At 56.1% G+C, this 27,907-nt stretch overlaps 1 protein-coding gene across 4 annotated transcripts; it reads right to left on the bottom strand.

Moving 5' to 3' along the window:
- Nucleotides 1-309: 309 nt before the first annotated feature.
- PPIL2 (peptidylprolyl isomerase like 2) lies at nt 310-23,278 on the bottom strand. Of its 4 annotated transcripts, none has more exons than XM_060170779.1 (21): nt 23,204-23,278; nt 21,406-21,455; nt 19,762-19,807; nt 17,984-18,046; nt 17,032-17,083; nt 14,380-14,431; nt 11,032-11,123; nt 10,389-10,478; nt 9,479-9,554; nt 8,620-8,780; nt 7,547-7,622; nt 7,003-7,109; nt 6,756-6,845; nt 6,520-6,553; nt 5,870-5,987; nt 4,820-4,876; nt 1,716-1,772; nt 1,061-1,133; nt 890-952; nt 662-801; nt 310-499 (listed from the first exon to the last, which is right to left on the bottom strand). In XM_060170779.1, exons 1-21 carry the CDS (start codon nt 23,233-23,235, stop codon nt 403-405), a joined length of 1,626 nt encoding a protein of 541 aa, XP_060026762.1. In that variant the 5' UTR covers nt 23,236-23,278; the 3' UTR covers nt 310-402. The 4 variants fall into 4 exon arrangements, 3 of the variants coding, with proteins under 3 accessions (XP_060026762.1, XP_060026764.1, XP_060026763.1); XM_060170781.1 differs by having other exon boundaries at nt 687-801; nt 23,204-23,272; XM_060170780.1 differs by lacking the exon at nt 4,820-4,876 and having other exon boundaries at nt 23,204-23,272.
- Nucleotides 23,279-27,907: the final 4,629 nt, after the last annotated feature.

Below are 27,907 nucleotides of genomic sequence, written 5' to 3'. Positions count from 1 at the left end.
TGGAGGGCGCGGAAAGGGCAGGCTTTGAAGATCTTCAGTAGAAAGAGACACCACCGAGCAGGTCCCCAGGTCGTGTGTGAGCACAAGGCCAGGCCCTGAGGCTGGAGAGGAGTTGGCAGGGGCTGGGGGGACGACAGACACCAGCTCCCAGGACCTCTGCTCGCCCTTTGCCAGGAACAGCGGGAGCCAGCTGGCTTCACCCTCCTGACTGAGGCAGAGGAGCAGACGTGGAGACAGGGCCAGGCCGTCCTACCCAGGGAGAGAAGAGGTGGCCCGTGGACTCCCAAGGCCAGGAAAGAGGACCCAGGCCAATAGACCAGAGCTTTATTGAGTTGCAGCTCAAAGGGCAGACAACTCGGGACACAGTCCAAGTCCCTACCAGAATCCAGAGCAGCCAGCCTGCTACCACGAGCTGAAGTCCCCAAAACCTCGGCTGGGCTTTTTCTTGGCCACGGGGACAGCTGCACTGGTGGAGGGCTCTTCCTCTGCTACCCGTTTCCTGGGGAGAGAAGCAGCAGACGAGAGCTGCCATGTGGGTACCAGGCCCCGAACCCCCTTCCTTCACCCTGCACCAAGGCGCCCCCAGCAGCCAGCTCATGCTGGTGCCCCCGGCTGCCCACCCCCCGGCGGTAAGTGCAGGGAGAGCACCGTGGAGACTCACGTGACCACCGGGCTGATGTACTTGCCCACTCCCTGGCGGTACGTCTGGGGGCCCTGGCTCCCCTGCTGGGGCTGGCTGGTCTTGGCTGTGCTCTCCAGGGCCGCTGCCTCCAGCCGCGTCTTCTTCCGCTCCTCAGCGATCTGTGGCAGGCAGGGGAGTGTCTGGCCTGGAGCCCTTGGGCCGGGTGGGGCTCCTGGGGACGGAACGGGCCCCGAGTGCCCCCCTCACCTTGGCGTCGGCTTCCTCGTAGGGGTCCACAAACACTGTGGTGGAGTCCATGCGAATCTCCTCCTGGTGGGGGCGGGAGGGGGTGAGCAGAGCCGGCGCATGCCCCCAGCCCGCCTAGGGCCTGCCCAGTGCCAAGCCTGAGGAGCAGCCCCCATGCTCCCGGGCACATACCTTAGGGCGGTCAGTTTTGGGGTCACTCTCCACATTCTCCATGGCCGTCAGTGTGTCAAAGCCTCCAACAACCCTGCAGCAGAGCGATGGGGCACCTGAGAATGTGCCCAGGGCAGGGCACCCCCAAAGGCCATGTTCCTGTGCAGGCCAGGGGCACAGAGTGGCTCCAGAAGGAGCCAGTAGGACCCAGAGATGAGGGGCGGGGTCCCCAGGCCCGGCTGGTGGCCAAGTCCAGCTGCCTGCCAGCTCTGTCAACAAGATTGATCGGGACCCGTCCACGCTCATAATGCCTGTAGCTGATTTTGTGCTACGACCAGAGACGGGGTGTGACAGAGACCATGAAGCCACAGAGCTGGAAATACCATCTGGGCCTTCACAGGATGGGTACCGAGCTCCAGACAGGAGATGGGGAGAGAGACAGGATGTGGCCCATTCAAGGGAGAGCCTGAGGGTGCAGGCAGGGCGCTGGGTAGGCCACTGGGACAGGTCTCAGGTCCAGAGGGCCCAACTCCCTGCCCACCCCCATCCCCCACCAGAGAAGCCCCAAGCCCCCACTTGTGCAGAGACACAGACGGGGCAAGTGGGAGCAGGCCCAGCCCAGGGGAAGGTAGCCGCCCACCCCCGACACACACAGACCTCATGTGCAGCTCCTTACCGCCCGAAGATGGTGTGCTTCCTGTCCAGGTAAGCGCAGGAGCGGAAGGTGATGAAGCTGGGGAAAGAGGGATGGTCAGGGAGAGCCTGCGCCTCCCCACCTGCCTGCCTCGGCCCCCTACCAGGCCGTGCAGGAAGGGGCAGGGGCTCTGCCTCCAGGCCTGACCGCCGCCAACCTCCTACTGGGCCGACGCTGTGCCCACAGCCCGTCCCATCAAGAGACTGACTACAGGACCACAGACTGTAGCCCGGAAGAAAGGAGGCAACAAGCAAGAAGGGGTCCAGACACAGACACACGTGGGAAAGGGACACAAGGGCCAACCTCAAAAATCTTCATGTTTAATTTGGTATAAAAAGGGGCAAATTAGGGGGCTTCCCTGGTGATGCAGTGGTTGAGAATCCATCTGCCAATGCAGGGGACATGGGTTCAAGCCCTGGTCCGGGAGGATCCCACATGCCATGGAGCAACTAAGCCCATGCGCCACAACTACTGAGCCTGCGCTCTAGAGCCCAGAAGCCACAGCTACTGAAGTCCACGTGCCACAACTACTGAAGCCCGCGCGCCTAGAGCCCGTGCTCCGCAACAAGAGAAGCCACCGCACCACAACAGAGTAGCCCCTGCTCGCCGCAACTAGAGAGAAAGCCCGCATGCAGCAACGAAGACCCAACACAGCCAAAAATAAATAAATTAATTTTTAAAAAAAGGCAAATTAAACTCCCCGAGGACACGGATGTGAGAGCCGGCGGGTTGACTGGGGTGGGGGGGGCGCTAACCAGTAACTTCAGACATTAGACGGATGTACTTCGTGGCCACAAGGAAAACGTCTAAGTTCCAAACCAGGAGAGAGCGAAAAGAAGGAAACAAAAAGAAATAGAAGAAAAGACTAAGTAGAAAACAAATTAAGATCACCAGAAGCAGCACAGTGACTAGAAAGTTAAATACACTTAGGACTGTCAGGCTGAATTAAAATAAACCAAGATCTAGGTGTGTGCTGTGTAAGATACTGCTTTAAGACTTCAAGAATCTACAAGGCTAAAAGAAGGATGGAAGCAGACAGAAGGGATACAGGCAGGAAGTGTGGCGATGGTCGCAACATGGAGCAGTCCCCAGAGAAGTGCAGCAATGCGGGACCGAGCTCCATCAACACGCGTCAGCAGCTGCCCAGGGAGCGCACGCCTTCCAAGCCCATCGGGCTGCCAGACGTCAAAAATCGCGGAATTGTGCATCCCTGACCTCCGGCCGCCAGGCAGGTCTCCTATTCTCACTTCTAACACAGTTAAAGAAACTCGAGAGAATGGAATAAACCTAAAGTAACAGGAGGAAAACAGAAAAACAACAAAAGGGAGACCAAGACATAACAGAAAGGAAATAAAGTCTAAAATTAGCTCTTTGAAAAGACACAACACCCGATAATATTAGAAATAAAAAGAGAAAACCGCCACCAATCCAGCAGCGGTTTTACTGGCTATTTAAGCAGAGTTGGAAATAATAATAAAAGGTGACACCACCGGCCCTGCCAACAGCACGCAGAGCACCCACCCAGCCCCATGGGGCTAAGAAACCTGCCACATAGCCCTGCCAGGATGAGAGAGACGGAACCACCAGCCACCAGCAAGCAGTGGGCGGGGGACGCACAGGCCGATAAGAAAGGAGAGAACAGAAACCAGGAAGAAGCAATTTGAAGTAGAAACTGAAAATAACTACAGAGAAAGTGAGAGCAGACAACCCTTGTAAGCCCTGAGGAAGAACGGACACAGATGTGGTCAGGGATGGGGAGAGAGGGGGATGCATGGACACAGGCTGAGAATCCAGAGATGGGTGAGTCCCAATCCAGCAAAATGTGAATCAGTGCTTGGCCGGAGCAGCAAAGCCCACCTAAGGGTCAGCAGGACGCTCTGCGGCCGTCCCTGCCCAGCGAGGTCACAACAGCTGCCTCACCTCCAAAGCTGGTCAGCTGTCCCCCCAGAAGGTGCCGGCCACCTCGCCCCATGGGCAGCTCCCACGGTACTCGGATCCCCATCAAACCTGCACAGATGACCCAGGCCGGCCCCCATGTGGAGGGAGCAGCAGTCTACAATCTTGGCCAGGACAGACACACGGACACAGCAGAAAGGCTGGCCCACAGCCTCCGGGAGAAAAACAGCATATGTTACAGTGACAGACGCTACAGGAAAGCATCTGCAAACTCAGCAACCTCGCTTGAAAAAGTAGGCCCAACAGCAAACCTGATCGGGTGACGCAACAGAGCCCATGTCCTCCCACACACAGCCTGATGGTGAGGGGACCATGTTTGCACCAGGAAGGAGAGGACATCCCCTCAAGCTGATAACGTGAATGTCTACGAAGCCTAAGACAGTTTCAGTAAACTACTGGAAATATAAGAGAATTTGATAAAGTGCCTAAGTAATAGTTTTTCTCTACATGAAAAATAACCACCCAGAATTAGGGAAAAAAAAATCTGTTTATAAAAATATCACAAACTACAAAATCCTTAAGGAATTGCTTTATCCAGGAAGGCAAAGGACCCATGTGAAGAAAATCGCATTAGAAGATAGAAGACATCCAAGGAGAAGTCAAGGCACATCCTTAGGTGGAAACTACCCCACGCACGTCCGTTGTTCCAAAGCACATATCACAAAAAAATTTTTTTAATTAAATAAATAAATAAAACACACGTCACATCGCTCCAATTAAAATAAAATCCAGATTAGAGAATAAGCAATCAAAGCCAAAGCAACGTGCAAACAAATAGTGAGGGTGGACCTCCTGGAACTCACTGCAGAGCCCAGTGCGGAGCTGGTGTGAGCAGGTTAAGTGTAACGTTGGCGGAAGGAACAACAAACAGAGTGAGAGCCAATTCCCACAGGAAGGTGCCGAGTGCCGGGGCACGAGGAGGACGACCCGAGGCCCTCATGGCTGGCGGGAAGTGCCTTCTTTGTGGGAAGCTCTCTCAGGGGCTCCGCTGGAGGATGAGCAGGGAAATCACTGGGAACAAGTCACCTAAGACAGGGGACCACCCATCAGGCAGGAGGGCGTGTTCCGCCCTTCGGGGGCCCCTCCCCAGTCCACCAGTGCCCGCAATGGCCGAGGGGCCAACTAGCTACCTGACAGACTGTGACGGGCATCCTGACTGTTCGGTTGCCAGCAAGGCTGCCATCCACCTGGGGAGGGGACTGCTCTGAGTGACACCAGCACAACTGGGAGGAAACAAACGCTGTGCCCACGTCACACACAATCACCACGGACAAGTGAGATCCCAAAACCAAAGCCTTCCACAACTTCCCCGAGACACACGCACGATGGCACTGGGGACTCCTGAAGCACAAGTGGAAATGCCACAGGAGAGATGTAAAAACATGTGCCACCTTTCCCCGAAATTTTTGAAGTCTGGGAAAATATCTGGAACACAGGTAAAAAATTAAGGATTTTTAAGAATCATGAATCAAGAAACGTAGATGAACTCATAAAGCTCCTAGAGAAGGCTGAGCGGGAGAGAAACACTCCACCTGGGGCCCCATTCCACCAAGCCAGGCGGCTCTGCAGGTGAAGCCAGCAAAGGTGCATGCGAGCCGCCACCCAAACCGTCCTCGACGCGCCATCAGTGGCCATGTGGCCCAAACCAACCTCCGCAGGCAGCGTGTGGCTCCTGGGAAAACACTCTCCACTGAGGCCCTGCAGCTCCCCTGCGCCGCCCCCCACCTTCCACTGACACTTGGACACAGGCCCCCACCCCCCAGACACTTGGACACAGGCCGCCCAAGCCTGTACATCTAGCCTGTTCTCACCCTCTCAGCACCAAAACTTAGACCTACTAGGACCAAGGTGGGTGACCCGGGCATCTAACGCCAAAACACTCACAGCAGAATTCCCGACCCCTCACTGGGTCTCTGCCCCCCGGCCAGGCATCCACATCCACACCCACATCTGGTGCCGCCCTGGCCTGTCGCAGGCACCACCACGAGGCGTGGGGTTGCCGGCTGACTCGTTTTACGTGCAGGTGCACAGGCCCAGCGCTCAGGCAGGTCTGCGCGTGTCCCCACACTTTCTGGATTGGATTCGGGGTCGGGGGCACCATATGTAGGGCGAGGCTGACGGAGAACGTGCAGGAGCCGCCCCCTCCCCGGGGCCCCTCCCATGACCGCCCATTGACTCACAACTGAGACTTGTTGGTGTTGGGCCCCGAGTTGGCCATGCTGAGGACACCGCGGCCCGTGTGCGAGAGGTTGGGCCGGAACTCGTCTCGGAAGGGCTTTCCCCAGTACGACTCCCCCCCTGGAGGAGGAGGGGGCACGTGGCAGCAAGAATGACCAGGTCCCAGCTGAGCGCAGCTCTTGGAATGCGGCCCAGCTCAAAAACCCGTCCTCAATCCCTGGGGTCCTCATCACCAACCTCCCCCCCGCAGGACACCCCCGCAGCCCCAGGGCCCTCAGAGCCCCTGGTTAGGGCCCGGCCCACAGAACAGGGAGTAAAGTGCCAAGGAGACGGGTGGTTCCTGCTCACACCACACAGGGTGAGGGATGAGCTGGCCCAAGCAGCTGGCAGGCTAAGGGGGGCTTTGGAGGGGCAGCGTCCAGGGTGGGGCCCAACCTCCACCCACTGTAGGCCCCCTTGGTCTGTGGACAGAGGGGGTGCCCCTGGAGGCCCAGTGGGAGGTAACGTGCCCCCAACCCTTCATCTGTGGCTGAGGCCTCACAACCACCTTGGAATGAGGAAACAGCACGTGGGGCTATCAGAGTCCCCACGCCCCTGCCCTCAGAGACTGTGGCGCAGCCAGAGTTCCCAGGGGCCCAGCACGAGCACCTACCTGTGCCTGTGCCCGTGGGGTCACCCCCCTGTATCTGCAGGAAGAACCAGCCAGTGAGAAGCCGTGCCCATGAGCCTCAGCCCCCCTGCCCCCCATCCCCCAGCTGCTCCTGGTGAGAATGGGGCCCTCCTGGTTCACCCCCGGGAGGCCTGGTGTGGCCAGCTGGCCCCCGGGCACACGTGGGTCACTGCAGGACTCCGCACGTGGGCACTGGGAGGCTGGCGCACAGCACTCACCACGAAGTTTCGGATGGACCTGTGGAAGAGGGTGCCATCGTAGTACTGCTTCTTACAAAGCTTGATGAAGTTCTCACAGGTTTTTGGCGTCTACAAAAAAGGCAAGGTGCTCCGCTGAGGCACATGGTGGCCAGGGAAGGGTACCGAGGACCCCCAGGGCCCTTGGGCAGTGGAAGGCGGCCCCGACAGTGAGGAAGGACTTGCAAGGCCCAGCAGCCGGGCACTCGCAGGCGGCCACCTCACCCACCAGGTCGCAGTGCAGCTCCAGGTTGAGGTCACCCAAGTTGGTGTGCAGCCGCACGTAGCCCTTCTTCTTCACGAACTGGTAGCGCAGCACGTCCTCATCAATGGCAGCTGCAAGCAAAGGCCTGAGCTGCCTGCCTGCCTGCCTGCCCGCGGCCCGGAGCCCCCAGGGGCATCGGGGAGGGTGGGGCAGCGGGGCCTGACGGCTCCTCGATGTAGGGAGGGGAGGGCTGGGGGGAGGGGGGCCCGACCAGCCAAGAACAGGAGAGGAAGGGGGCTTGGGGGCAACGCCAAGGTGGGACTTGGGCTGGAGCCTGAGGTGGGTGGCCCCAGCATGGGGAGGGCCTCCCATCACCAGGGAGCCCCCTGGACAGCCGCCCCTATCCCAAGCACAAGCCCACTTTCAAAAGGGCCGTGCCTGGCCACTCCTGAGTTGCCCACAAGCCCACAAAGCCCAGGCGCGACAGAGCAGCGCTGAGAAGGGCATGGACAAGGGCACCCCACCCTTGGCCGCTGTTAACGCTGGTGGTGGAGACAAAGGTCACTACCTGCTTCATGCGTGGTCTCGGGAACCATGGCAGTGGAGGTGAAGGAGGCGCTGACCTTCCCGGTGGAATAGTGGGCCTGCCAAGAAACCACGGTGGCTCCTCAGCCCGAGGCCACCCCGCTGCTCAGGCCCTGCTTGGTGCCTCTCCTCCAGGAAGGTGTCCCTGACCACCACCCACAGGCACCTGCAGGGGTCTACCAAGGGGGACAGGACAGCCCAGCCCACACTGGCCTCTCCCCAAGGGCCCAGGGAGCAGGGGCACAGTGAGCCAGCAGCCCATGGGTCTCAACTGGGCTGAAGGCCTGGCTGCCAAAGCTCTCACGTTAAGTGAAACCCAGAAAAACACACCAGGCAGAGCCTGGGCATCTCTGGGGTTCAGAGCACCAAGAACTGGAGCTTCTTTTTAAATGTGTTAAGTCCCTACAGGAAAAAATAAGCCTCAATAAACGATTTTTTTCCTTCTAAACAGAAGGACAAAAAAGTTTCTTCCCATGAGAAAGAAATACACCAAAATTCTAAGAACCATCGTGTTAGGGCTGGGATTAGATCATAAACAACAAACCTTCTTCTTTTAGCACGCTTATTTTTCTGGACAGTTCTTTAGGGGGGCACCTCAGAGGTCCCCCCTCCCAGGGTCCCCCAGCCCCAGCTCACTAGGTCCTGCCTGAATAGAGGAAGGGGGGCTTGACAAGCCAGGGTGCAAATCCTGGTGCCCTCACTGCCAACTGGGGGTCCCAGGACCAACCATGGGCTGTGTCGGACGAGAAGGTAAGGACGGGTGCCAGGTACCCCCAGTACCACTGGCTCCCTCCCCCCAGCAGCTTGGCACCCCTGAGGTTGCTCTGGGCACCGAGTAACCAGCTTCGCAGGGCAGTGACTCTGCCCATACCCCAGGCAGCTGTGGGGCGAGGAACCACTGAAGCTACCGGGCAGCTGTCCACCTAGCACATCTGCTCCGGGCCGGCCACACCTGTCCGTGGCCCCAGGTTTGCCGGGCCAGCCTCAGTGCAGCCCCATCCCCAGGAGTGCCCCAAGGGGCAAAGAGGGCAGCGGCAAGGCCTGCTGCCTACTCACAGCGTTCAGCCTGTCCACCTTTGTCTTCTCGGGGACCTTCATGGTGGCCGCCAGCATCTCGTCCCCTTTGAACTCCTTGTAGAGCTCCTGCAGCGTCTCTCGGGTCTCCGTGTTCGTGTTTTTCAAATAATAAGATGGGTCCTGCTTGGCCTTTTCTTCATCTACAAAACAGCACAGTCGCCCTGAGCAGCCGAGACCCAGCAGCATCCCCAGATGTTGTGACGGGGACAGGAGGCCAGAGCCACTGAGCCCCGGCCGGGAAACGAGTCTGAAGTGACCAGAGCTTCTGTCACAGTCACAGCCTCCTGGTCACAACAACCCAGGGAGGACCCAGTGGGGGAAGAAAGAGCGAGGCCACTGCCCTGTCCCCAGACCGGCCCCAGCCCCAGGGGTCACAACCTCGCATCACAGGACCCCTGGCCACGAGAAGTCACCACCCTTCATGGGACCTCCATACCCACCCAGCGGCCGGCACGAATGGCCCATCCCTGTGGTGGGACACAATCTCTGAGGAGAAAGCCCATCCAGGCCCCCGAACACATGGGAAAGAAAGCAGCTCTGAGAGACCTAGAGCCAAGTCCTGACGGTGCGGGGGTGGCAGGGAGATGGCCAGCCCGGGAACCATGGTGATGGCCCGGCTGGCACCGACATGTCTGGCCCCCGATGGCAGGCATGGGCCAGGGTGGTCTGCCAACCCCAGCACAGAACAATGGAGCGTGGGCTCAGGAAATGCAAGATCTGTGAAAACCTGGGTGAGACTCCCAGACACTCAAGCCCCAGGGAGGTAGGGGCTTCACCCAGGAGCACAGGCTCTTCTACCTAAGTCCCTGGCACCCGGGCCAGCCCTGGCCATACATACCTGGGTCTATTATTTTCATGTTATTCTTAACATGAAAGAAGTTGGAGACATTGAATTTGTCCAAACTGGTGGGGTCCTATGGCAAAAAGAACACATGTGGCAGTGAGCCTGGCACCACAGCCAGACCCATCCTGGGCCGTGTGGCTGCTGGGCAGCAAAGGACGGGTGGACCGGCAGAGGGACCAGGCTGGAGGGGAGAGGCTGGGGGCTGCATGGGCATTGCAGGTCAGCAGGGACTGTGCCCTGTGCAGGGTGACGAGCAGGGGTGGGGCAGGGACAGTGGCACAGATGGCGGCTCAGCCAGCTGCGTCCCCTTCTCCCCGCACACAGCCGAGCGCCCTTGGCTGTTAGCACGGGACGTGGGGTGCCCACCTCCAGGCCTCCTGCAGGCCGCCCCCCTTCAGCCCGGCTGCCAGACTGACCCCACGGTCTGCCCTGGGGACAGCGAGCCCATCACTGGGGAGAGCCATGCACCGGCCTCTGATTAGAACGGGATGAGCCACACAGGAGGATCTAGACACCCTGATTTTCTAGGGCCAGGTTCTCATGAACTCACTCGGGGCTCTGACACCTACAGGCACACCCTACACTCGCCCCTGGGTCCTGAGCACACCAGCCCCAGCCCTCAGGCCTGCAATGGGGCTGCTGGGACATGGAGGTGGCTCTGGGGGCAGAGACGAGGGCCCTGACATGGCAGGGGCGGCCTCAGAGGGGAGCAGTGAGCCCCGGACTGAGCAGGCTGCCTGTGTGGAGGCCCAGGGTGACTGAGGGCAGGGAGGGTGGGAGGGGCTCTGCCAACGGCCGGGACAGCTGGGAGCTACACAGGCAGGGGGCTGCGAGACCACTGAGGCAGGAGGAGCCAAGGTCCTGGGCGGGTGGTCCCTGGGCAGGCAGGGAAGGGGACACCCACCTGTAGGGTGATGATGTCCTGCCGGGAGAAGGGCTCGTCGGTCAGCAGGTCTCGGAAGTTCTTGGCCTTGATGTTTAGCTGCTCCACCGCCTAAAGCCAGGAGAAAGTCCGCTGTCACGTTGCCTGCCCCCCGACCTGGCAGCCCAGAGCACACCCAGAGGTAGGGAAAGGACCAAGTGGGGGGGACAAGTATGTGCCACCAAGGGGCGGGGCTTCCTGCGCCCCAGACAGGTTGCTGTTGTCACACATCTGTCTCCCAATGAGCCACCCGAATCCATGACCCCAGAGCCCCGCGGGGCCAACCTCCATGGATGGGCATGAAAAAGGCTTAGGGAGGGTTTCCCGCATCATGGGGCCACAGCCCTGCCATCTGCACCCAGCCCAAAGCAGGCCCAGAGCAGGACGGGTGTGGAAATCGGGACCCCCCCCCCCAACAACATGTGATCCCCTGGGGCGGCACTAGGAACTGAGGTCCCTCCAAGGTCTTTGCCGATGCCTGTGGGGGGCACCAGGGAACAAGGACCTGCTCAGTGGGCAGAACTGCCCCGGTCCAGTCTGGAGGACACGAGCAGGCCCTGCCATCTCCTGGATGCGCCGGTGGCTCTCACCCCATGAGCCGGCCTGGGGCTCCCCAAGGACCCACCTCGTGGGCGTAGACGTTGCCAGTGGTCCTGATGGCCACGATGTGGCTGTTGTTGGTGAAGACGGTGAACAACACAGGGCAGTGGTACTTCCCTGGAGAGGAGGCACACACCCAACGTCAGAGAGCCAAGGTCAGAGAGTGGGAGAGGCGGAATCCTGCGTCAGCACAACTAGGGCGACCCGAGGGACAGCCCACAGCTCAAGCTCCTCCTCCAAGAGCATGAATTCCCATTCATCCCGCAAGACCCAACCCCTGCAGGGTCTTCCTCAGCAAAGTCGGCCTTGTCAGCCCCCAGCCCACCTGGCCTCCCTCTCCACCTCAGGCATCCATCACCCTTGCCCACCCACCAGTAGCCCATCCTTCAGACTCTGCCTCGTCCCCGTACCTCCTGCGTCCCTCGCCTGGGTTACTGCAACCAGCCCCGGCTGCCCTCCGTGCCCTGCCCCACCCCACCAACACCCGCCCACAGCCAGGGAGCCTGTTCAAGTCCCAGCAAGAACACTGCAGAAAGGGGAACACTTAGAGATGAAAGACCTTGAGTTGTATGGACTCTAAAAATCCTGATTTCAAAACTACAAAAAATAATTATGAGAGCATTCTGGAAACTTGACCACTGGCTGGACAGTCAATGATACTATGGCATTCCTACTAACTTTTTAGATGTGACAACGGTATTGTGGTTATTATTTCTTAAATCTTTAGCTTTTAGAGATGCACACTGAAGTACTTAAGCACAAGATAGTATGATGTCAAGGATCTGCTTAAAATCACCTGAGTAGGTGCAGAATGCGAGCATAAGTAAAATCAGACACGTTGACAATGGATGGGAGCTGAAGCTGGGGATGGATATAGGGGAGTCACACAGTAATTCTACTTTCTTTTTTTTTGGCCACACCACGGGATCCTAGTTCCCAGACCAGAGATCAAACCTGGGCCCCCCACAGTGGAAGTGCAGAGTCCCAACCACTGGACTGCCAGGGAAGTCCTGAATTCTCTCTACTTTCACATCCCTGAAAATGTCAACTTGGGACTTCCCTGGTGGCACAGTGGTTAAGAATCCGCCTGCCAATGCAGGGGACACAGGTTCGAGCTCTGGTCCAGGAAGATCCCACATGCCGTGAAGCAACTAAGCCCGTGTGCCACAACTAGTGAGCCTGTGCTCTAGAGCCTGTGAGCCACAACTACTGAGCCCACATGCCGCAACTACTGAAGCCCACACACCTAGAGCCCATGCTCTGCAACAGGAGAAGCCACTGCAATGAGAAGCACGCCCACCGCAATGAAGAGTAGCCCCTGCTTGCTGCAACTAGAGAAAGCCCACATGCAGCAATGAAGACCCAATGCAGCCAAGAATAAATTAATTAACAAAAAAAAATAGAAAGAAAATAAATGATGCTGTCTTTAAAAAAAAAAAAGAGGACTTCCCTGGTGGCACAGTGGTTAAGAATCTACCTGCCAATGCAGGGGACATGGGTTCAATCCCTGGTCTAGGAAGATCCCACATGCCACGGAGCAACTAAGCCCGTGTGCCACAACTGCTGAGCCTGCGCTCTAGAGCCCGCAAGCCACAACTACTAATCCTGCATGCCACAACTACTGAAGCCCACGCGCCTAGAGCCCATGTTCTGCAACAAGAAAAGCCTGAACACTGCAACGAAGAGCGGCCCCTGCTCGCCGCAACTAGAGAAAGCCCACGCGCAGCAACGAAGACCCAACGCAGCCAAAAATAAATTAATTTAAAAAAAAAATTTTAATTAAAAGACAAAACAAAGCCAAAAAAAGGCAATCTCTAGATCAAAGTTAGTAAATTTTTTTTTTTAGTAAAAATTTTAAAAAAGGCAAAGTTAGGTCAGATCTTTCTTGCTGTAATCTCTGAGTTCTCCCGTGGCCACCCGAGCCCCACATGACTGCTCTGCACCCCATCCCACCTGACTCTGGACCACAGACCCTGCTTCCCGCTCCGCTCACCCTGATGCAGCAACACTGGACTCCTGGCTGTGCCTCGGGGCCTTTGCACAGGCTGAGCCCGTTGCCTGGAATGGTCTCTCCACATCCCCACAGGGCTCCCCTCCCCTGCCCTTCCTCCCCCTCCCCCCAGATTTATACTCAAACCCTGTCAGCGAGTCGTCCTGTGACCCTCTCTCACCCTGCTTTACCTCTGACCTGTTACATGCAGCACCTGACGCACTACAGTGATCTCATTTCCAATTTCCTCCCTCCCTTTTGTTCCGGGAGAGACCCGGCCTGTCTTGGTCTTCACACACAGCAGGCGCTCAGTAAACACTTGTGAAGGAGACACACTGAGGGCCTCCCCGAATCACCCGCTCTCAGAGCAGGGAGTCACATGGCACCCAGGGACCATCCATGGGGTGCTGTGCTCCTGGTCACCAAGGCCCGCTTGCTCGTTCACTGCCATCTGGCACCTGCTGGGAGCCAGGCCAGCCTCAGCTGCTCCAGCATCTCCCGGAACACACCCGCCCAGTGAGCCCCGACACCGACCTCAACCACAGCACCCGCACGCGCCCAGGGCACGGCGCCAGGCCCACAGAGAACCGAGAACAAGGTGGGTGTCCACGGAGGTCGCCTTGGCGCAGGCGTCTGGCCAATGAGAACAATGGAGGGTGTGGAGGAGTGCAGAGCAGGACCCCAGGCCTGGACTGGGGCTTTATGACCAGTGCCAAGTGGAAACCAGCCCAAGAGCCACCTGGCAAATCCGTCAGACCCCCGACACCCACTGCCCGGCCGCCTGCCCTGGGCCGCAGCCTGAGCAGCTTGTCTCCAGTGATGACTGGACCAGAGCCACAGCCAGGCAGGGCCTGTCTCCCGTGGGGCCCAGCTGGACCCATAAAGGCCACCGGAGGCCCACACGGCCCAAGTGCCCTTGTGGGAAGAAGTGCCCCAAGACGGAGGTTTCACCCCCACCCCAGCTTTAAACTATCTGGACCTGGGCTTCCCTGGTGGCGCAGTGGTTGAGAGTCCGCCTGCCGATGCAGGGGACACGGGTTCGTGCCCCGGTCCGGGAAGATCCCACGTGCCACGGAGCAGCTGGGCCCGTGAGCCATGGCCGCTGAGCCTGCGCGTCCGGAGCCTACGCGTCGGGAGCCTACGCGTTGGGAGCCTACGCGTCGGGAGCCTGTGCTCCACAACGGGAGAGGCCACAACAGTGAGAGGCCCGCATACCGCAAAAAAAAAACAACAACTATCTGGACCTTTAAGAAAAAATTATTAGCCTTTGAGAAATCAAAAGCAAGCCTCCAGCCTGATCAGAAAGGAACAAAAACTTGGTGAGAGGCGGGGGCCTCGGGTCCTGCGGGCCAATCCTAAAACTGACTGTAAAGAATTACTCACCTTCACTGTTTTTTGCAAAGTTCAACTTGATCAGGGACCTCCCGTCCAGTTTCTGAAAAAAGCGTAATTAATAATAACAAGTAACTCACATGAAAAAGGGCAGAGGCATCTGAACAAACTTTTTGGCCAAATCAATATCTCCTCAGCTGGGCAGTGGGGACCCAGGCATTTGCCCTGCTGTTCTGCTGTGTGACGACCCAAGAAACACCAGGCACTACAACGTGGGGGAAGAGGAGTCAATACACGCAAATGCCAAGAGGGGATGGGACGGGATCCTTTCTCAAAACTTCTGGACTTCGTCTGCGGCTCACCTCTTCTCCAGGAACCTGGACAATAAAGCAAAGTCCAGCAGCTGGAGGAAAGCTGCCCAGTGGGGAGGCCTCTGTCAGAGGAAGCGAGGGGGCAGCAGGGAGACCCTGGATGGGGAGGCACAGGCCCTGCAGCAACCAAGGGCCAGCTCCAAGGGCCACGCGGAAGAGACGCCGGGCATCCTTCCGCCAGGGCTGAACCCAGTTCTGCCCCACGTCCTCCCTCCCCTGGCACAGTCCCTGCACCCAGCCCAGTGCCCACTCCCTGAGTCACCTCGGCCCTGCCTTCGTTAGCCAACCACCCCCACACACACACCTATGGACAGATGGTGGGTGCCCGCCCCAGGCACAGCCAACCCAGGGAGACCCACACGCAGCACCCTCCTCCCGGGGTCCCAGGAGGCGACAGGAGCTCACAGCAGCTGACACCACAGGGACGGTCCTCAGGGCCGCGGCGACTCTGGGCACAGGCCAGGAGGGGCACGGGCCCCACTTGAGGACGCACCACAGACTCCCTGACAGGACACCTGCAGCAGAGGTGATGGCTGGGGGCAGGTGATTGGCATGCTGTGGGGCTGGGGAGCACCCGGGGAGCGGCTGGCCACAGTAACCGAGGAGACAGGGGGGCCAGAGGTGGATCAGGAAACACGGGGGGCTGGGGGGCGATGGCAAAGCGCAGCCCCCACCGACAGAGGAGCGAGCCCCAGCCTCGACACAGCCGCAGCCTGATCCCAGGGGAGGCGGTGCATCCCGAAAACAAGGCTACTGCCCAGGGCCCCAGAGTACACATCCACCTCCAGAACACAGGTAACAAGCGCACAGCTGAGCAAAGACTGAACCCACGACACTTCACACGTCCGAGGCTGGTGACCAGGACCCTGCTCACACCCCTCTTCCACCTCCCTCCCTCCCCCTAGCCTCACCGCACCCGGGTCCTCTTGGGCCTCCCCAAAGACGATGACAATGACAGCCTCCACTCTCCACAGGGCCCCCAGGGTCTGTCACAGAGCTGACCAGGCCTCATCCTGGCAGACAGGGCTCTGACTACCACCCAGCCCAGCTCCCAGCTCCGCAGTGCCAGTCACCACACTGCCCGCCACTCCCCCAACGCAGGCTGGACTTCTATCAGGCTGACACCCTGGGGGAGCCAACCTGGCTTCCAGGGTCTGCAGAAGGCCCTGCCCTCCCTGCTCGCCCACCTCTAGCCCCTGCACTGCACCTCCTCAGCCTGCACCCTAGCCCAGGCTCACCCAGCACCTCTTGCCCAGAAAGTACACGGCCCCTGCTGCCTCCCTGCTTCCACCCTCACTTCCCGGAGGTCTGGTCCCGACACAGCAGCCAGAGCCAGGCTTCCAAACAGGCCAGATCACAGCTCGCTACGGCTTAACCCATCTGGCCTCCAGCCCATCCAGAACGAAGTCAGGCTCCCTCCAGGGATGGCAAGACCCCCCCGATGTAACTCAGACTATCTGCCACCATCTCCCCTCGTCCCCAGGTCACAGCTTCCATAGCACTGCTCCACAGACGTCCCCAGGTCCCCCATCCTCCTCTGGTGAGCATCCCGTCCCACTCTGCTCACAGCGCCAGGCCCCATGCTGCACCCCTTTCTAAGGCTAACCCCTTTCTGTGAGTGAATGGGTGCAACCGAATAAATGTGGCAGAGGGAAGGCAAGCTGAGAAGTGAACAGAGAGCAGCAGGAGGAACGGAAAGTGGGCGCCCTGGGGCTTTACAACAAGGCATGCGGAGGGGCGGGGGGTGTCCAGCAGGGAAGTATGCTGGAACTCGACTCCAGATTCTCTCCTGCACCTGTACGTGTGACACATCAACAGCTGCTTAACCTAACTCTCCACAGAGTACACGTCACAGAACGCTGGTGCCCACAAGTTACATCACCCAAAGAGACAGGTGACTCCTAGAGCTGCCGAGGGTCTAGGACACGCATCTCCCCTGACACGCCGCTGATGAGAGTTTGGAACAGTGCGACTCCTCCAGGGGGCAACTTGCCAGGAGCTACCAAGCCGAAAACGCAGCCCCCAGTGTCCAGCAGTCCCAGGGGTACACCGCATGTGTGGACCACCATCTGCAACAGCAGAACTCCAAATGCCCCCCCGAACTGTGCCACCACAGGAGGGCGCACGGACGCACTGACACCTCGGGGGTGGAAGCAAGGGGCAGTGGGGTCACCAATCAACTGCGTCCATGACCGAGGTAAGACAGATGCCTGCACATGTGCACACAAGTGGGGAACACTCCAGAAAGGACCGGTGTGGGTCCTCCACCACGTTCCTGTACCTGACACCTGGTGTTCACCGGCATCACCAAAGCTCCTGCACAGCCACCTACCTCTCCGTTGCTGGGGTTGGTCCCATACTTCTTAAGCCAAGGGACAATGTTCCTGAAGGGAAGAGGACAGTGCGCGTCAGCGGGAGGGCGGGTGCAGCCTGGCGACAGGGCCACAGTGCAGGGCGTCTGCCTCCAGGGGGAGCTGGGAAGGGGCTACACTCCACTTCACTTTTTGCCTCATCAGAGGAAACGGGGGAATATTTCTGGCTACATGGGCTTCAAAGTATGTTCAGGGTTTTTACTCTAGTTATGCATAAACATGGATAAATGACATTAACAGAAAAAGACGTACATACAATGAGATACTGGGCCAGAATCAAAAATCACACTTCCAGAGAATTCTGAATGACATAGGGGGAAAAAGCTCTCATCTGAGTGAAAAATGGATCCTGAACTATCTTCTACAGTATGATCTCAAACAGGTTACCACAAATACACTCCCAGAAGAAGAGCACTACAGATATTGACAGTGCTTTCCCTGGACAATGCAATTATGGCCAATTTTCCCTTTTCCTTTGCAGTATTTTGCAAATCTTCTAAACTGAATCTGAACTATGAGACAATTACAGAAGCTGGCTTACATTGGGACATAAAACTGAGCATAAAGCTTCAAAGGGAAGGACTAGGAAATTATGCGCCTCAACTATGGCTCTGCCTTCATGAAGTGAAAGCTACTCCGCTCATTAACACTCTAACAGGTACAGGGTGCGAATTAGAGCACTAGGGACCCCCACACGGGGAGAGGCCAACGCCCCTCCAGGCAGAGGTCACAGCAGCACTGCCACCCCATGCCTGAGGCCCATCCAGGGCTCCCAAGGCTGCTGGGACCTCGGTGTGTCCAGGCTCAGCACTGCCTGGAGCCCAAACACTCCAGCTGGCCCCACAGCCCCTTCCTGAGTGGGTGTCAACAATCTCACCACATCTGTTAGTCAGAAGTCAAGGGAAAACTCACAGCAAGTCAAAGACGACGCCTTCGGGGGTGCAGACCGGGTAGACAAAGGGCTGTAGAGAGAGACTGAGGAAGGACAGGGTCACTGCTGAGCACTGCCCCCTCCCATCGCAGGAGACTCTGGGGGCGCGGGGTTACCATGGTCTGGAGGAGCCCTGCCTGCTCCTGGCTGCACAGCAGGCTCCGTTCCCGCCATGTTTCCAAGGAGTGGGTAAGTGACTCAGACAAGACCTGACGCCCGGGAGCCCTGGGTAAGTTCCAGTGCAGGGATATGGGTGTCGAAGGCCACTTCCTGCCTCGTGGAGGGTCTGCTTAGGAAAAGCAGAGCCCACAGGTGGAGGAGGATGGTATCCAGTGGACTTCCTTGAGCCAATAACCTTTTCTTCTGGCATGGGGTCTCCATCACTAGTCATCAAGAGCCCTGGCTGACCTGGCTTGTTTGTATATCAGTCACCTATGAGTTCGGTCAGCACAGGTCAGGCACCAGGACCTGGACAGCCTGGCAGCATTGGGGTCACCTCCCCGAATACTGCCCCAGGGAGCCCTTGTGGAGAGTCCTCACCACCGCCCCCTCTGGCCCAACCTTCTACTCTAACCCAGTAGTACTGCTGGGGACTGACCAGAGCAGGACCCAACAACAAGGCAAGCTCCAAACAGCAAGACAGTGAACATGCATCTTCTAACAGGGCCTGAAGGGCACATTCTCAAAGCACGTATTACCCAGAACCCAAGGTAGTTACAAAATGGGCGAGACACAGAGCAGAGACCTCTTGGAAGAACTAGGAACCAAAGATTTCCATCGAACCAATTTACAAGACTACATTTCCAGGAGGCTGATGACAAAACTGGTGGCGGTGGTGAGAAATGCAGCTGATGATGTCTGGGCTTCACTTGTTCATACTTCCTGAGCCAAGCGAAACAGGTGAAGCCCTCACTCACCATGTGGGGTGCCTCCTGGAAGCCCTGGGCAGATTCAGCGGCTGCACCCCCAGCCTCCCCTGCCCCCTCACTGCCCTGTGGTATCGGCTGACCTGCCTCACCACAGTTGTGGGATCACCAGGAGAGCTTGGTCAGCTCTCAAGGCTCACCCTGGCCTATGGTATCAGAACTTTGGTCGGAGGGAGAGGAGGGCAAGATGGGGAGAATGCTGTGTAGACACGTGTGTCCAGGACAGAGCTGACCACTGCTCAAACCTGGGGAAACTCAAGCCCATGGGGACCACCAGACCTGCCCACTCCCCCAAGCCCCAATGTGTTGGGGTTCATTAGTCTAACAAGGGTGGGAAGAGACATCCAAGTGGCTGTGCAGCTGGGTCCCTCCCCGCCCCCACAGTGACCTGCATTCTCAGGGAAGGGGGAGGGGCCACAGTATCAGGACTCTCTGGGCTGCTGTTACTACTCAGACTCTGGACCAAAAGGAAAGCATGAAAGCCCTGGGCTCAGAGTCAGACCACTTCCTAGATGGGATACCTGGGAGAGGGAACTCACTCTTCGAAGCACTGATTCTCTCAACTATAAGGCAGGCTTGATGACAGAGCCTACCTGCCTCTGTAGGTAAGAACAAGGTTAAAAGACAATGCACATAAATGGAGACACAGAACAAGCAGAAAACCATCATCATTTCTTTCCATTGCTGGGTCCCTTCTTCCAGTCCACAGAAGATCTGGGTGGGAGAACGCAGACAGAAGCTACACCTGCATCTCCAGGGATCAGATTCACTGTCAAACAGTTGAGTACCCGAGAACAATCACGAGGGAAAGGTTAAACTCTCCAAACTCTTACCTGCAGTGGTCAAAAGGTAGACGACGAAAATCTGTTTGTGCGAGATCTGTGTAAAATGAAAATAAAGGACAGAAAACTTACTCTGTAAAAAATTTCACGTATGTGCTCTATCAACAAGTCAACTACGTTTTAAGAAAAAGTGCATGTAAGTCACGGGGATGAAACGCACGGCATGGGGACTGTAGTCAATGATATCTTAAAAATTGTGTGGGGGGCTTCCCTGGTGGCTCAGTGGTTAAGAATCTACCTACCAATGCAGGGGAAACGGTTTGAGGCCTTGTCCAGGAAGATCCCACATGCCGCGGAGCAATGAAGCCCGTGCATCACAACGACTGAGCCTGCGCTCTACAGCCCGCGAGCCACAATTACTGAGCCCGTGTGCCACAACTACTGAAGCCCGTGCGCCTAGAGTCCATGCTCCTCAACAACAGAAGCCACTGCAATGAGAAGCCCACGCACTGAAACAAAGAATAGCCCCTGCTCGCCGCAACTAGAAAAAGCCCACGTGCAGCAACGAAGACCCAACAGTCAAAAATAAATAAAATAAATAAATTTTAATAAATAAATAATAATAATAATTGTGTGTAGTGACAGACGGTAACTAGACCTATTTTGGGTTTTGTTTTGCAATGCACAGAAATATCAGACCACTGCATTGTGCACCTGGAAGTCACTCAGTGTTACAGGTCAACAATACATCGATAAAAAAATAAAAATCTGTTAAGATTAAAAAAAAAAAAGAAAAAAACAAAAGAAAACGCTGATGTAAATTACCCAGTGCAAAAATTGCTGTGTACTAATACCTTTCTCTAGACAGAACCAAAACGTGGGGTACATCAAGAAAGAGCTTAGAGGAAAAAGTACATACCGCAGGTGGCTTTCTGCCACAACCCTATCTAACACCCCTGCTGTGGGGCTCCCTCTTGGCTTTGCTTTCCAAGAGGCTGGGCCAGTTTTGCTTCCACCAGTGACCATGACAGTGCTCTTTTGACTGCAGCCTTGATAGCTTTAGGTATTATTGCTCTTTGCATTCTTTTTTTTTTTAATTTATTTATTTTTGGCTGCATTGGGTCTTTGTTGCTGCACGCGGGCTTTCTCTAGTTGCAGTGAGCAGGGGCTACTCTTTGTTGCAGTAAGCAGGCTTCTCATAGCGGTGGCTTGTCTTTGTTGCAGAGCACAGGCTCTAGGCACGTGGGCTTCAACAGTTGTGACATGTGGGGGCTCAGCAGTTGCGGCTCGTGGGCTCTAGAGCACAGGCTCAGTAGTTGTGGCACACAGGCTTAGTTGCTCCATGGCATGTGGGATCTTCCTGAACCAGGGCTTGAACCCATGTCCCTTGCATTGGCAGGCGGATTCTTAACCACTGCGCCACCAAGGAAGTCCCCGTTCTTTGTATTCTTTATTAACTTGACAGAGAAAATATTATTGTAACCTATGTTAAAAAAAATCACCAATATTAAACATTTTCTCCTATGTTTAGTGTATTTCCTCTTTTGTGAACTGTGTCCTCAACCCGTTTGTCTACTATAGTTTCCATGTTCTTATTAACTGTTCATTTTTACACTTACTGCATTGTGAAGACATCATTCCTTAATTATACCCACACACACACACCAAAAGGAACAGAAGGATTTCATGCCTTACCTGGTTTCTTGCCACCATAGAAGTGAGTGTATTCAGCACAGGTAATGTACCTGGAGAGAGAGATAATCTTACTACCACCTCTTTATAAAAAGAATAGTCTCTGGAAGTAAGAAGTTGATAACCGAAATCATTTCACTCATTTGGAAAATGCTTTTTTAACACGTACTATGTGTCAGGCACATAGTGAAAAAACAAGAGAACAAGGGGATACACAAACTAGTAAGCAAACCCAAACGGTCCTGCTCCAAAGGGCAGGGTTAACAATGAGAAGCAGCTGGCCACACGAAGACCTGGGGAGAGAGCTTTCCGGGGCAGAGGGACCAAGCCGACTAATCACGTATAAAAGCCCTGAGGCAAGGGCTTCCCTGGTGGCGCAGTGGTTGAGAGTCCGCCTGCCGATGCAGGGGACACGGGTTCGTGCCCCGGTCCGGGGGGATCCCACATGCCGCGGAGCGGCTGGGCCCGTGGGCCACGGCCGCTGAGCCTGCGCGTCCGGAGCCTGTGCTCCGCAACGGGAGGGGCCGCAGCAGTGAGAGGCCCGCGTACCGCAAAAAAAAAAAAAAAAAAAAAACCCTGAGGCAAGAAAAGCTAGTGTGTTCCCAAAGAAGGGCAAAGCCACTGAAAAAGAGTGCACATGGGGGCACGGGGCCACTGATCATGGAAACGCAGGTGGTGGTCGTATCACAAAGCGCCTCAGGGGCTGTGGGAGGACTCTGGATTTGCTTCAGGCGGGATGAAAGGACCCTGATCCAGCATAAGTCCTCAAAGCATGACTCTGGCTACTGTGTGCAGAGTCAAGCAATAGGCAGCAGAAAACCAATCTGAGGGCGACTACAAAGGTTCAAGAAGGAGCTGGCATCAACTTCACCTGTGGGAGGACTGGTGGACGAGTGCGAAGCGGTCAATTCCTGGAAGAGCCAGCAGGACGTACTGATGGACAGGAGGCAGAGGGAGCTAAGGGAAACTCCCAGGCTTCTGACCCCCAGCGAGGAGAGAGCGGTGTGACCACTGAGATGGGAAAATGGGGGAGGAACAGGCTCAAGTGCTGAAAATCAAGAGTTGCTTCCCCGTGGGGCACACTGAATTCGAGAAGCCCATCGGATCTCCAAGTGGAGGTGTCCTAAGCAAGACTGGAGAGATCCCACCGGGCAGGATGTAAATGGAGAGGAAGCCTGGGGGAGGAGACGTAGGAGGTCCGGAACGGGGGGAGGAGGATCCAGCAGAAGAGACCAACAAAGAAAGACCCCCTGAGGTAGCCTGAAAACAAAGAGTGTGGTGTCCCCGGCACCGTACAAGGGCTTCAGAGGGAGAGAGGCGGTCAGCCGCGTCCTACGCTGCTGAGAAGCCCAACAAAACGAGGACTGAGAACTGACTGACCCCCGGATGGAGTCGCACGGAAGTTACAGGATCACGACAAGAGCAGTGCAGCGGGCAGAGCCCGACTGGAGTGGTTTCAAAGGGAAAGCAGAAAACAGCCGATCGACACAGATGTTCCTCTTCTTGTCATAAAAAAAATCAAAGAAACTCGGTGGCAGCTGGTGGTGCCAGGTGGGTTTGTTTTAATTGGAAGGTGCTGTAGCCCGTGAGCAGGCTGGGGAGCGAGAACCGCGCCCGGGGAAAGCCGGCGGGGTCAGAGCTGGCGAGCGGAGGGGCCGAGGGGACAGGACCCCGAGAGACCCGCGCCTGAGGGAGCCGCCCCGCCGGGGGACGGCGGAGGCTCCCGGGGAAGAGACGTCGAGAGGGACTCGGCACGGCGCAGAGTGCGGACAGGCCCGCTCCCGGCGGCGGCTCAACTTACATCTTGTCCTTCTGGTGCTGTCGCTTCCCCATGGCGGCGGCGGCGGCGGCGGCGGCGGCGGCGGCGGCGGCGGCGGCGGCGTTGGCGGCGGCGGCGGCGGCGGCGGCGGCGGCGGCGGCGGCGGCGGCGGCGGCGGCGGCAGGACCAGCGAGCGAGGGAAAACAACGGCACACAACTCACACCGCGCCCTCTCGGCCGAGCTCCGTAACTACTTCCGGGTATCTCGGACCCGCCCCGGAAGTGGGCGGTGGGCACGCCGGGAATTGTGGTTCCTGGTGCCCAGGCACATGGCCGGCCGGCGCAGGCGGCTCCCTGGGTCCCTGGGCTGAGCTCGCGGTTGGCTCGGCCACGTCGGGGCTGAGCTGCTTCCGCCTCGAAACCCCGTCTTCCCGGGGGCCTCTAGCTGGACCGCCTCACCCAACCGGCCCCGGCTCAACGCCATCCCAGCCCAAACCCGCCCTGGATTCTCAGGTCTTAGGCCTGGAGCCCCAAGAACCCCCAGCCTCGGCCCCATCACCGCTTCCCGCCAGGCCGAAACCTCCAAAGCGACGTACACATTCCCTGCCTGCCCACTTACCGCCCATTTGGTCCCCACCGCCTGCAGGCCTCTCTCCTGGGCGGCCCAGGGGCCGGTGGCCATGAAGCCTGAAGGTCTAAAGCCCTGATGATCCCTTCGGTCTCTTCTGACTGACCCTTCCTTCGGCTGGACCACGACGTTTGTATGCCCCGGCCGAGCCCTGGACCTCCCTCTACACTCAAGCACTGGGTGACCTTGCCCAGGCTCATGGCTTTAAACACCTGTATCCCTTGTCTCCGAACACGAAATGGCCAGCACTTCTGCCTTCTGACCTCTACCTGGGCACCGACTGAACTCAAATTTAACATGTCTGGTAAAAGCATAATTCTCCACCCCCATCTACCCCTAGTGTCCACTCTCCTCAAGGTACCACTGTCCACCCAGTCACCCCATACACCTCGATCTCAGCTCCCACAAGGGCTTATCACAATTTGTAATCCTGTACTAATTTATCTATGTACTGGCTTACCACACACACATGGATGGGACATAAGCTCCTTAAGGGCCAGGACCCCAACTGCTTGGTCTATTATCTCCAGTAGCAAGCAAGGTGCAGGGCATCCACAGGGCTCAACCGACATCTGCTAATGGCCAGCATCATTGGGCACTTTGTGAGGACTCATGTCTCACATGCAGGTTTGATTCTAAAGTCAGCGTGGGAGGTAATCAGAGTCACGTGTCTTTGAAACTCTTTAGGGAGGTGCCAAATTGGAAACTGACACGCCAGCTCATTTTCCTCCCAGGAGGGAACAGACCACTGTTTCTAAACTTGCACCCAGATAAGCCTTGTGTTTAGGAGCCAGGTGTAGCAAAAACTGGTAGTCTTGCAACTCAGTGGGGTCAAGTGAGGCACAACGGGGCCACAGAGTTACTGCAGGGAGGGGCAACACACTCCCCGCACTCAACACTCTTTCAAAGTGCACAGGACTGAGTTCCCAGGTTAGGTGCAAGTGAGGGGACTTCACTGACCTGACCACCTACTGTGTGCAGTCTCAGGCCAAAGAGCCTCAGGCTTGCGCTACCCTGACCACCTCTTGGGGTTGCAGAGAGCCCGTGGGACTGCACGGCCCCTGGGTAGCGTGGCACGAGGAAGGAACCACCAGGGGAACTTTATTCATTCTCCTGCCGTGGTCTGTACAGAAGAGGTTATGGGTCCCTCTGGTGGGGCGTGGACTCTGCGCTGCCAGGGTCATTCTCTGATTCATCTTTGGGTCTGGGCACAGGCTGGAACTTGAGCAGGACAGGTGGGGTGAAGATGGAGGCGTTCACAGATGGGGATAGCATCTCCTCGGTGCTGGCAGAACCACTACAGGCTGAGGGCCTGTTCAGGAAACACGCAAGACATGGGTCCATGAGGGGGACACGGCACACAGGGCCATCAGAGGAACACACGACAAAACCCAGGCTGTGGGATGGCTCTCGATACATTACTGCTGCTGGAAATCCCTCCCATGGATGTTTGCTCAAGGCTGTTCATTGCAGCAATGTTTGTGATTGTGTAAACCTGGAGACAATCCAAACGTCCATCAGGGAACAGCTAAAAAAACCATGGTACAGGCATGCAGTGGACTATTCCACAGCTGTTTAAGGAACAAAGTTGGTCTGTACATCCCAGCAAGTAAAGACACCCCAATGGTACAGTAATGGAAAGAACAAGTACCTGAGAAGTACGTGCAGTATGATCCTGATTTGATTTAAAAAATTAACCAATGTATTGGGACTCATATTTCATGTATTCATTTCTATATTGTGACCTTTTTTCCATAGAGTATGTTATGCTTTTGTAAACTTTTAGAAAACAATTTAAAATAACCCATTTTGGGGGATAGTGCCAAGACAGCACAGCTCACTCAGAAAGCAATACATAACAGGAGGCTAAACATTGTCCCCATTAATGAAATATTTCAACAAGCAAGGGTAGTTGAATAAATGATGCTCCGTCCACACAATGGAGTGGGTATTCTGCATCTATGATTACTGGTGAATTTCTAGGTATTTTTAATGACAGGGAAGCAACATGTTCCAGAACTGGCTGCAAAACTGCTCACAGGATGCTCCTGATTACGTGACAAACTACTACCTGTGCACGTACACTCGTGTCCATGGGGAACACCTACAGTGAAACAGGGATATGTGCCAACAATGGTTATTTCTGACCTTGGGAGTGAGAGTGATTGGTGTCTTTTTTGGGTAGTTTTCAAACTGTCTACAGTAACTAGATCCTGTTTCAGAATCTGAAAAATGGTAGTGCTTTTGAAAACTGTTCCTACCCTTTCCCTTGTAATTTCACTTCTGGAAATTCATCTTGAGATTCAGGGACAGCTTAGCACATAAAGATAGTGATGCCAGGGAATTCCCTGGCGGTCCAGTGGTTAGGACCCCACATCTCACTGCCAAGGGCCCAGGCTCAATCCCTGGTCAGGGAACTAAGACCCCACAAGCCGTGCAGCAGGTGCAAGAAGGGCATGTTGACCTTCACCCGTTTTCTCTGGAAGTGGGAGATAACATATTTATGCCCACCCACCACACGCATAGACACACACGCATGCACACACACACGCTGAGTGAGGGTACCGCACATGCTGGACGTCTGTCACACGGCCAAGGAAGCTGACCAATTTATGGTATGGTTTCATTTATATAAAATGTCCAGAACTGACAAACCTATAGCGACAGAAAGTAGGTTAGTGGCTGTCTAGGGCTGAGGGAGAGGGAGGGCCAAATAGGCAGAGGACTTTCAGGGCAGGGAAACTATTCCATACAACACTGTAATAGTGGACACGTCATTATACATTTGTCCAAAACCATAAGATGTACGTCACCAGGAGTGACCCTAATGTGAACCACGGACTTTACATAATGACACGCCAATGTAGGTCATAGTTTGTATTAAAGGTCCCACTCTCTGGCAGATGTTGATCGCGGGGGAGGCTGTGTGGGGAGGGCAGAGGGATATGGAACTCTCTGTACTTTCAGCTCAGTTTTACTGTAAACCCTAAACTACTCTAAAAAATGAAATCTATTTGAAAATTTTAAAAAGAATGAGTACTGCTACAACATGGATGAACTGCAAAAACATTAACCAACTGAAAGGAGCCAGATACAAAGACCACATATCTTACAATACCATTTATAGCAAACGTCCAGAACAAGCAAATCTATAGACAGAAAGTGCTGAAGAGGGGCGAGTGGAAGAGTGAGGGCTATGGGTTTCTGGGGTGAGGAAAGTGTGCTAAAATTAATTGTGGTGATGCATTCATAACTGTGAATATACCAAAGACCATAGAATTGTGTGTTTATTTATTTATTTAATCATTTTTGGCCACACCGTGCAGCTTGCGGGATCTTAGTTCCCCAACCAGGGATGGAACCTCAGCCCCCTGCAGTGGAAGCACGGAGTCCTAACCACTGGACTGCCAAGGAAATCCCAGGAATTGTATATGTTAAATGGGTGAATTATACCATGTGAATAATACCTCAATAAAGCTGTTTTTTAAAAAGTCATCTGATGCAATGAAGCAGCCAATCCAAACACTCAATGATGTGGGAAATACTTGACAAAAACGGTAATAAAAAACCCATATTCAGGGGCTTCCCTGGTGGCGCAGTGGTTGAGAGTCCACCTGCTGATACAGGGGACGCGGGTTCGTGCCCCGGTCCGGGAAGATCCCACATGCCGTGGAGCGGCTGGGCCCGTGAGCCATGGCTGCTGAGCCTGTGCATCCGGAGACTGTGCTCCGCAACGGGAGAGGCCACAACAGTGAGAGGCCCGCGGACCGCAATAAAAAAAACAAACAAAAAAACCCCCATATTCAGTAAATCCCTGCTTTGCAAAACACACATGTAGATAAAGCACGGGGCTGCCCACAGCTGACTGAATCGTTCCCTTCTGTTGGCCTCTGGGCTGTTTGTTTCTGGTTTCCCACCAGCACAAACACTAGGAAGGGGAAGCAACTTTCCAGCACGCCTGACGACATTAGGGTCCATCCTGGAAGTGGGAGCGACCATCACACTGAATATCCTTCCAGCCCTCATGCACGCTGCTCAGAGGCCAGACGGTTCAGGGGCACACTTACCAGGGGAAGCCAGGGCAGTGGAGCTTGTGCGCATTGTTCCTGGCCAAGTAG

This window comes from Lagenorhynchus albirostris, chromosome 14, assembly GCF_949774975.1.
Source record: "Lagenorhynchus albirostris chromosome 14, mLagAlb1.1, whole genome shotgun sequence".
NCBI classification, from domain to species: domain Eukaryota; kingdom Metazoa; phylum Chordata; class Mammalia; order Artiodactyla; family Delphinidae; genus Lagenorhynchus; species Lagenorhynchus albirostris.
Note: the sequence above shows the minus strand (reverse complement) of the source record. Positions and strands in the feature narration are given on the sequence as shown.